Source organism: Bactrocera dorsalis, chromosome 5 (assembly GCF_023373825.1).
Source record: "Bactrocera dorsalis isolate Fly_Bdor chromosome 5, ASM2337382v1, whole genome shotgun sequence".
In the NCBI taxonomy this organism is placed as follows: domain Eukaryota; kingdom Metazoa; phylum Arthropoda; class Insecta; order Diptera; family Tephritidae; genus Bactrocera; species Bactrocera dorsalis.
The window spans coordinates 45,356,895-45,368,010 of record NC_064307.1 but is presented as its reverse complement, the minus strand read 5'-3'; the positions used below and the strand labels follow the sequence as shown (position 1 = coordinate 45,368,010).

General features: G+C 38.5%; 1 protein-coding gene across 1 annotated transcript; it reads right to left on the bottom strand.

The window, feature by feature from the left end:
• Positions 1-805: 805 nt before the first annotated feature.
• On the bottom strand, positions 806-2,863 carry LOC105223603 (uncharacterized). The gene is made up of 2 exons (XM_011201358.4): positions 2,705-2,863; positions 806-1,271 (listed from the first exon to the last, which is right to left on the bottom strand). Exon 2 carries the CDS (start codon positions 1,219-1,221, stop codon positions 964-966), a length of 258 nt encoding a protein of 85 aa, XP_011199660.2. The 5' UTR covers positions 1,222-1,271; positions 2,705-2,863; the 3' UTR covers positions 806-963.
• Between the last annotated feature and the right edge of the window lie 8,253 nt (positions 2,864-11,116).

Genomic DNA, 11,116 nt, shown 5'->3' with positions numbered 1-11,116 from the left:
CATCCACCACTTTGGAAAAAAGTTTTCAATATTTCCCAGTTTTCTTTTAGTGAAGAGCGACTCATTTCGTAAATTTTAGATTTTTTACTGAATATCTGTCACTTTCCGAATGGTATTTGACGTTTCCAATGTCGAAATATAGCTAATTCAAATTTAAAACGTTAGATGGGCCACCCTTTATATACGATTCAAAAAAAGATAGTGCCAGTTTTCACATTAGCGCTCAATAGCTTGGAACGTGCGCGCAATGCAGGAACAACTGGAAAAAGGGAAATTCTAGATTTCCTTCTTTTATATTATCATTAAAGACACACTGATATCTCAAGGCTAGAGTCGATCCAGTAATAAATTCTGTTACTACCAAGTGTTTGCTCGAGAGAAATATTTTGTGAAAAAAATATTTGTGGTTTTAGGAATATGGAAGGAACATGAATATGAGCTATAACATATAAAGACGCTAGAAGCGATCAATGAAGTTTAATCTAGCGGCTGTGTTTTCAAGTTTGCTTAGACCAAAGTAGCGGTGAGGCACATGAAATCGAAAGTCTGAGAGATTTAATTGAGGGAATTTATAACATGAATAATACAATAAATACTTTTTTATAAGAAGGAAAGCTGGACACTTTTTTTGGCTCAAAAAAGACTACTACTCGTATTTCTTGCTACCCAAATACTTAAAAAGTATTCTCAAAGGCGGATATACCCTCGACCCGACTCTAATATTTTGTTGTACAATCAACTTCCTCAGGCCAATGACTGATATTTAATTTTAAATTCACAATAGAATTGGACATTTTTATTAATATCAATATTAAAGTTATTTAGAAAATATTTATTAACCAATTATTTCATTAATTTGAATATTATTGTACAATAAAAAATCACAACAAAGCCTAATCCAATAAAAATAACAATTCACTTTTTGAAATCGCTCTCGAATTCACAGCAACCGCATAGTTTTTATCAGGTGAGAAAGAATTCCAACAAATTGGTGAGCCGCCTTACGCTCACATAGTTGACCAAGACCAAATAGGCATAGGCGGTGTAAATATAGGCCCAGGCCTGGAAGTGCAAATGCCGGGCGGCGAACGTCTTGCCATTGATGTGCTGCAAGTAGTTGTGCCGCGATTCGCTCAGCAGGCGACGCATCACCGTGCCGCTCAAATAGACGATACTCATCAGCAGAATGAGGCGCCGAAGATGGACCAGCAAAATTGCCATCTGCGCCAACAATACACACTCACACAGGAGAGGAGACAAGCAAATCGCGGCTAAAAATATAAACAAAACAAAATTAAATAAAGTCAAAAACAACTGAAGTCAAAAGAGATGAGCGCAAGGAGGAAAATGAATGGCGAGCGGTGAGGCGTTGAACGCAGCAATAACAGCGAAGCAGAGAGTGAAATGTAAGCAATTTTTCTTGTTGTATCTAAGTATATAAATATTTGTACACGAGGGCGATCCGATAATGACTTATTCTCACGACACCTCACCAGCAACACTTACTATCGTGTAGTACATACTCGTAGACGACACTGTACGACTTTCAGCCGAATTTTACTTGAAACTTTGTTTCGACCATTAGCGGATGAGGTCGTCTCAGCGAGGCGAGAAAGTGGAAAAAGAGAAATATCTGTCGGTGGTTCGGTTCTTATTTTTGTTTTGAAACACAGAGCGCTTGAATGCTGTATACGGTGACTCTTTTCCTTCAAGATTGGCCATCACAAGTTGGAGTAACGGGTTTCAACGAAGCCCGAAACGAAAAAACTACTCTTACAGTTCACATCATTGAAACATGGACCCACTGGCATACACCCCAGCCCAAAGAACAGTTGAGTTGACCAACGTACTTGCTTTGAAGAAAAAGTTTTACTTCACGACCAGAAAGTCATGTTCACCGCTTTCCGGTATTCGTAAGGCGTGGTCTACATCGACTGTTCGAAGAAGCTTTAAAGAATTATTGAGCAAATTAAACGACGAATTGAAAGAAAAATGGTCCCAGAATGGCAACACATGGGTTCATATTTTTGCCGCCGACTGAAATTGATCGAATATACCCAAGTATCCGGTTCGACTGAAAAAGGCCTACTTTGAAGGCTTCTAGAAAACTCATTTTCAGTGTATCGAGCCAAAGCGAGACTACAAGTATTTTTTTTAGCAATAAAATGAAACTTTCCCAATTTTTTTGTGGATTGAAAACTTAATGGACCACCCTCGTATATGTAGGTATGTTTGTAAGTATCTCTCTATGTATTTACATTTTGTATGATCTTATTGCCTACATATTTTTGTCACATAATATCTTTTCGGAAAAATTTCGACTGCTAATTGGAAATTTTGCAATGAGTAAACAATTTACACGCGCATAACACACAGCCCATAGCATAAGACACACATGGAACACACATAAAACAAAGCGCCCAAATGAAAGAACATAATATATAGCTTAGCTTCCGTTCGCCATGCTGGCTGGCTCCCTGGCTGCCGGACGACGCGCCTTTGTAGCCGAGTATAGAGTAGAGACCACGAGCGATTCTTTACAACTTTTTTATGGCGCACATATTTTTTCGATCGTGTCAAATCGTCTGTTTTGCCGCCGCCACAATTTCACAATATGCGCAAGTACCGTATCGCTATGTGGTTGCTATTGTTGCACTTTGCAATTGTTGTCTGCTTTTATGTTTGCACATAAATTTGTACTCACTGAGAAATAACCGAGGGAAAAAAGTGGAAAAAAACGAACAAAAAACGACGAAAATTTTCTGAACACTTGCGTTTGCTTCGTTGTTGCTCTAAATTGCTTGCTGCCGCCGTTAGCCGCAATTCGAGATACACTGGCGCGTTGGCGATCGTAAATCTAATTTGGCAACACTTTCGTTTTGGGCAGCTCGGCGCGCGCTGTTGCCCTAGGCGCTGCGCGGTTGGCGGTGAGCGGAAGCGTTAAAGAGTCGAAATCCCAAAAGGCATTCACCGGATAAATTAATGTGTGTGCGTGTTTGTCTTCACTTGGGCGCGTGAAAATAATTGTGCGATAAAAATCTGGCTGCTTTTATGCAATTTTCAAAGCAAATAAGCAATGAAGTGCACTTAAGAAACGTTCCCTAATTCACAAGAGCAAATAACAAATTAAAAAGGTGTGGTTTCGTTCTAGTGGAATCGATTTTTTTTTTTAATTTCGTGAATTTTGGAAGTTCGTTCCATAAATTTGGAATTTCGTTCCTTTTTTTCGGAATCTCTGTACCTTCATAGTGCCAATATGAATATCTCCTTTATTAATACTTTAGGAACTTCCACACTCTTTGTCAAATCGGAGTCAGCTCTTAGACTGCTGGAAATCCTCCCTTTTAATCGTCAGTAACAAGGGGCATTCTATGTTACTTAAAAAGTTTTAATTTCTTTCCATTACCATCGATTTTGGAAATCCTACGGAGCTGAATCTAACTTCGGCACCCAATTTTCCCTCTTCTATCAGAAAAGATTGGGAAAGAGGCGAGGTAAACATGGACGCAGAGATAAGAATATATACTGATGGTTCCATACCCAATAATCGAGTGGGAAGTGATGTCTTCTTTGCCAAACTTGATACCAACACTGACTTTCGTCAACTGGACTACTATAACATCTTCCGAGCGGTGATCACAAAGAGTGGCCTCACATTTCAGGAATACATTTATATATATAGCAGGCAAACATGGAATGGAAAATGGGCCGCTCATGCCGACTATAAAAATTTAAAAGTACTGATATAAGAACTCTAGTAGGAATACTAATAGGTCACTTTCTAATGGGAAAAGACCGCCTTATAAAGACTGTTGTAAAAGCTGCAAGGAAGGAAAAGAAGAGAAAAAAGAATCGCAACTAAGGGTCGAGGGTTTATTCACGACGTTTCGGAGGTTACTGTGATACAATTTTCGTACTGAGGAACTTCATCAGAAGGACAGGCTGGTTCAGAGCGGAGCCCATATAGGTTAGTCTCGGTGGTATCACAATAGGCCTTCAAAATGCCTAAGTGCGTCGTGAGACAGTCACTCCCGCTATCTAGCTTAGTTTGGCGCATTTTACGTCGAGATCTTAAATTGAAAGCGTACAAAATACAGCTTGCTCAAGAACTGAAGTCGTTCGACCTTCCCAAGCGACATCACTTCGCGCAATGGGCTCTTGAAAAGTTTCAAGAAGATCCAACGTTATCGAGCTAAATTTTGTTAGGGAATGAGACCCATTTCTGGCTCAATTGGTGAGTAAACGAGCAAAATTGCCGTATTTAGGACAAAGAGAAACCTGAAGAGATTCAGGAGCTGCCATTTCATCTAGAAAAAACAACAGTTTGATGTGGTTTGTGGGCCGGTGAAAAGATCGGTCCATATTTCTTCAAAAATGATAACATTGAGAACGTAACCGTCAATGACGACCGTTATCGCGCCATGATAACCGACTATTTGTTGTCTGAAATTGAAGCTCGTGATCTTGATGATTTCTTCCACACATCACATCAATTAGTAAACTTATTGAAAGAACACTTCGTTGAGAAGTCGATTGGTTTGAGCTGGTCGATTAGTCAGTTAGATCGGGTGATGTCACACAGTTAGACTTTTTCCTGTGTCGATGTGTAAAGTCTAAGTTCTATGCGAACAATCCCTCTTCGATTCAGGCCTTGAAGCAAAATATCACGCGTGTCATTCGCCAGTTACCAGTCGAAATGTTCGAACCAGTCATCGAAAATTAGGTTCAACGGATGGATTATCTGCGAGTAGCCGCGGCCAACATTTGAATTTAATGTTTCTGTGTTTTTTATTAAAAAACAAGTAAGGAAGGGCTAAGTTCGGGTGTCACCGAACATTTTATACTCTCGCACGATAAAGTGATAATCGAGATTTCATTATCCGTCGTTTACATATTTTTTTATTTTGCTGTAAAATTAATTAGAATCAAATTCTGAGAGATTTACCGATATTTTCGGTGAAAAATTAGGTTAGGTTAGGTTGGGCACTGAGTTCTTCGTGTTCGATATCAGGGACCTTGAAAAGTTATAGTCCGATCACAACAATTTTTCCACAAGGGATACCTCAGCTCAAATACCGTATTTGAGTAAAGTTTTATTCCGCTATGATCATTGGTTTCTAATGTATATAAAGGGTGATTTTTTAAGAGCTTGATAACTTTTTTAAAAAAAAAAACGCATAAAATTTGCAAAATCTCATCGGTTCTTTATTTGAAACGTTAGATTGGTTCATGACATTTACTTTTTGAAGATAATTTCATTTAAATGTTGACCGCGGCTGCATCTTAGGTGGTCCATTCGGAAAGTCCAATTTTGGGCAACTTTTTCGAGCATTTCGGCCGGAATAGCCCGAATTTCTTCGGAAATGTTGTCTTCCAAAGCTGGAATAGTTGCTGGCTTATTTCTGTAGACTTTAGACTTGACGTAGCCCCACAAAAAATAGTCTAAAGGCGTTAAATCGCATGATCTTGGTGGCCAACTTACGGGTCCATTTCTTGAGATGAATTGTTGTCCGAAGTTTTCCCTCAAAATGGCCATAGAATCGCGAGCTGTGTGGCATGTAGCGCCATCTTGTTGAAACCACATGTCAACCAAGTTCAGTTCTTCCATTTTTGGCAACAAAAAGTTTGTTAGCATCGAACGATAGCGATCGCCATTCACCGTAACGTTGCGTCCAACAGCATCTTTGAAAAAATACGGTCCAATGATTCCACCAGCGTACAAACCACACCAAACAGTGCATTTTTCGGGATGCATGGGCAGTTCTTGAACGGCTTCTGGTTGCTCTTCACCCCAAATGCGGCAATTTTGCTTATTTACGTAGCCATTCAACCAGAAATGAGCCTCATCGCTGAACAAAATTTGTCCGAAAAAAAAAAAAAAACCGAACACTGATTTTGGTAATAAAATTCAATGATTTGCAAGCGTTGCTCGTTAGTAAGTCTATTCATGATGAAATGTCAAAGCATACTGAGCATCTTTCTCTTTGACACCATGTCTGAAATCCCACGTGATCTGTCAAATACTAATGCATGAAAATCCTAACCTCAAAAAAATCACCCGTTATTATACAGAGAAGGCATCAGATGGAATTCAAAATAGCGTTATATTGGAAGAAGGCGTGGTTGTGAACCGATTTCGCCCATATTTCGTACATGGGTGTTAGGAAAATATTATATACCGAATTTCATTGAAATCGGTCGAGTAGTTCCTGAGTTATGGTTTTTGGTCCATAAGTGGGCGACGCCACGCCCATTTTTACTTTTTAAAAAAAGCCTGGGTGTAGCTTCCTTCTGCCATTTTTTTCGTAAAATTTAGTGTTTCTGACGTTTTTTGTTAGTCGGTTAACACACTTTTAGTGATTTTCAACATAACCTTTGTATGGGAGGTGGGCGTGGTTATTATCCGATTTCTTCCATTTTTGAACTGTATATGGAAATGCCTTAAGGAAACGGCTCTATAGAGTTTGGTTGGCATAGCTATAGTAGTTTCCGAGATATGTACAAAAAACTTAGTAGGGGGCGGGGCCACGCCCACTTTTCCAAAAAAATTACTTCCAAATATGCTCCTCCCTAATGCGATCCTTTGTGCCAAATTTCACTTTAATATCCCCATTTATGGCTTAGTTATGACACTTTATAGGTTTTCGGTTTCCGCCATTTTGTGGGCGTGGCAGTGGACCGATTTTGCCCATCTTCGAACTTGACCTTCTTATGGAGCCAAGAAATACGTGTACCAAGTTTCATCATGATATCTCAATTTTTACTCAAGTTACAGCTTGCACAGACGGACGGACAGACGGACGGACGGACAGACAGACATCCGGATTTCACCTCTACTCGTCACCCTGATCACTTTGGTATATATAACCCTATATCTGACTCTTTTAGTTTTAGGACTTACAAACAACCGTTATGTGAACAAAACTATAATACTCTCTTTAGCAACTTTGTTGCGAGAGTATAAAAAAAGCGAACTGGATCACTTTTTGCAATACTACTAATGGTATGGCACGATTTCCTACTATGTATACTGATTACTTTAATGATGGTGGGATGGAACGAAATCATAGTTTTTTTTTTTAACAAGTAAACTGATAAAAAAAATGGAAAAAAAATATTAAGGAGTATAAAAACTTGGCAAATTTATGCATATTAAAAAAAACCTACTGAAGGTGTATTAAATTAAGGAAAAAGTTTGGAAATAATTTGTTTATATTTGCATTAGTTTCAGGTGTTGTGGAAAGTATATTCATTAAAGATAATTTGGGCATTATGATAATTAAGCGAGTGAAGATACCATCCTGTTCGTATATGACCTAACCTGGATGGATTAATTTAACAAGGATTTCAGAACTTGTGATAGAGGAATTATATGTGAAACAGCAAGTGTTTTGGATGAAAGAATTTTATATGAGGCTTCCTATGTCATTTGAGAAATAATTATTGAATGCTTTCGATAGTTTCAATTATTGATTGTGCTTGGGGTCGATATGTCTCGCCATTGCAGCAATGAACAAAGGGCATTTCGAAGATGGATAACTCTTATTTATTATTTTCAAAAAATGTTCAATAACTGTAGGGTGTTCACCTATGCAAAAATTTTCTGCTGCTATTATTGTGCCTTGCATTTCGTATAGCAGATGGGCAGCAAATAGCAGAGGAAATAAAAATATGTTTGCCTGCTACTGCAACACAGTTTATAGCCTAAATTCATTATAGCAACAACGAAAATAATAAAAATAATAGTAACAACAACAAAACATAAATATAATGGCAACAAAAATATAAGCTAAAATAACAACAACAACACCGAAAAATCAAAGAAATTCACCATTTAGCCAAAAACACGAAAAATTTTACAATCAGAAGAACATTAACAACAATAAGCAGAAAAATCACGAAAATTAGAGCGACAACAAAAACTGCAATAAATACATCATGTAAATGCTTTTAGATGCCGACAAGCCTGCACACATGTAAATACACACAAATATTAACATATGAGTACTTGTCTGACCGAGTTAATAAGTTCATATGTATGCGGTGTGGGGGTTTGCTGCTTATAAATATCGAATATGAATCTATGTATGTATGTGTATGTGTGTATGTCCGCAAGTTTTCTTATACATTTGCATGTGCCCCAGTGGTGCGGCAACGGCGAATTTTTTGTACGCGGCTGTATGTATGAGTCACAGCGCATTTTCCCGCTGCACATGGCTGCCAGCTAGCAGTTGTTGTAGTTGTTTTGTTATTGTAAGCGATAGCCGTAAACAAAGCAATGCAGAAATCCAATCAGAAATGCGTGATTTTTGGGCTTTCATCGATTGCATCAATATTAACGGCATATTTATATACACACACACATATGTGTATATACAAAGACATAAGAATATACATATATTTCTTGTACGCATGGTTGCATGTTGCAGCTATTAATTTTATTAACTCGCCGTTTGCTATTTTTATTGCATAATCTGTCGCTTATGTTTGTCGGCGCATAAATTATGCGCGACGCCGGCCACTTGGCAGCTCCTCCGCTGGAGGCGTCAGCGCAGCACTCGCCCACACATTGTTGCTGGGTGAGTTGGTGTTTGGTGGCAGGCATTAATGGCGGTCGCAACCGCAACAACAACACTGTTGCTGACACTTCACAAAACATGTATGCAAATGTGTGCGTGTTCGTGTGTGTGTGTTTTGGCTTTGGGGCCATACGGGGCGTATGAGTGACCACGTCAGCGTGGCATTTCGCTTCGCGTTGTGGGATTAGCATTAATTTTCTTGCTTTTCATTTCATTTATAGCGGCGTTTTGCGGGTGTTTTTTTCGTTTTCGCTTTTAATAGATGTTACGCTTATTTTTGATGTCTTCCTAATTGAAAGCATAGCGCTGACATGCTTTTGCATTTGTTGTTGTTCCTTTCAAGCAAGCACCAGTGCGGCTGCTGCTAGCTATTGCACAAACAATTGTGTGTTTGTTGTAGATTTTTTTGTAATTTTAGTGTTTATTTCGGCTGCACATATGTGTCAGTTATATTGGAATTTGGCTTTTAGCCGCAGCAGAAGATTTATTGTCGTCGCCTTGGCTGGGCGTTAGTCAACATTTAGCTGTTTGGTGTTGTTGTTGGCCATGATCGAGCACGTAAATCTTATCCGTTTGACTTGTTGGGCTTAATAAGTAATTATTTAAATTTGCAAAGGTGTGTTTTGGGCATACCCCAAGGGCGTAACTAGTTAAATGATTTAGTTTTCGGAAATGTAAAGGTGCAATTTTCTATATTTATATGCAATATTGCCAGAGTTTCCGATTTTATGTTCTTGTAGACATATATATACATATGCACAGCTATATTTCTAAAAAAACATACGCCTGTATCTATATATTTATATATATTATCTTATATATATATTAATCTAAATCCGCTTGCATATTTGTTCAGTTTTTTGCTTGTATTTGTAAGCGTGTGCCATCAGCTTCCTGCATTGCTTTCCAATTGGCACACGAGTTTTCAGCATAAAGAATAGAAATGTTTGACGTACTTTGACTTGGTGTATTTGCCATTTTTTGAGTACTTTTTAAGCAGAGAGATAAATGGCTTTTTCAACCTTCAAATTCTAATATGCTGATCTGAAGTACATATTTATTTAGTCGGCAAAATGCATTTGTATAAGAACTTAAGCTAGCTGATTGCTTTTAATTTAACTTGTGGTAAAAAACAAAATATATATATATATGTTTTGAATATAATATATCCACTGTGCATACCTATATTGGTAGTCGAAAAAGTTTTTTCGTATTTTGTCAATAGATGTCCTCGCAGTCGCCGTATATCTCCAGTGCTACCAATCACATTGTATCATACGATGTAGTGTTGAAAATATGAGATTTTAAGCTTCATTTAACCAAAAAAAAGAATAATTCGAGGAAGTTTAAAAAAAGTTACGGCTGTTTAAAAATGAGTGAAAATAATGAAAAAATTCGCTATATTTTAAATCCTCATGTTGTCTGTCTATCCACGAGTGGATGTCCGGTATAAGTCGATGGGTCCAGCGCCCTTTGGGTGAGGAATTCCACCGCTCCTGCCACATTTTAGTGCTCCTGTTTCTCTCCTCTGTCCTCGCCGATACAGTTTTAGGCGTTCATCTCCCTGGATGTCAATGGGCGGCATGCTGGCTAATACTTACTTCAGCACTTATTACCCGAATTGCAAAAAGCCTATGTACTGCAATTATTTGTTTAGCATACGCTTTTATATCCATTGCCTGTATCCATACTGGTGCCGCATACAGTATTACGGAACTCATTGCCTTCGCTATTAAGAATCACCGGCTGGAACGCACACAGCCTCTATTGGTCATCATTCTCGATAGGGCATTATAAATTTTGTTTGCCTTGGCGGAAGAATACTCCAAGTGTTCTTTAAATTTCAATAATATTACTCCCCGATGCTTCAATTGCGGCTGCGAAGTAATCTTGCATTCCCCAATGGTGAGCTCTATTCGTTCTTCAATCTTCCTAGTGTTTATCAGTCATACATAAGGTTCCATAATAGTGGGCCTAACACTGAGCCTTGAGGTACTCCGCTTGTGATAGAGTAGCTCTTGGTGCCTTCATCCGTATCAAAAATCAGCTTTCTGTTTTTAAAATAACTCGTTATTATATTTATGAGATATTCAGGGGCCCGTATTTCATCCAGGGCATTGATTATGTCTGCCCATTTCGCCGAGTTGAACGCATTTTTGACATCCAGGGTAATCAGCGCGCAGTACTTTTTGTGCCACCTTTCCATATTTTGCCACTTACTGCACATTTCGCAATATCGACGACTTCTCGTAGTGCGTCAATAGTGGACCTCTTTTTATGAAGCCGTATTGTCTCTCTGATAATCCGCCGGCTTTTTGGATTGCTAATTCCAAGCGGTTTCTTATACTGCTTTCGTACACTTTCCCAATCGTGTAGAGCATGCAAAGAGGTTGATATGATGAATTTTCTTCTGGTGGCTTTTTTGGTTTCGGGAGTAGAACCAGGCGCTGTATCTTCCACGGATCGGGGAACACCTCTTCTAATATACACGCATTGTACATGTTAACAAATAAACTGGGTCTAAGAGTTATGGCTTC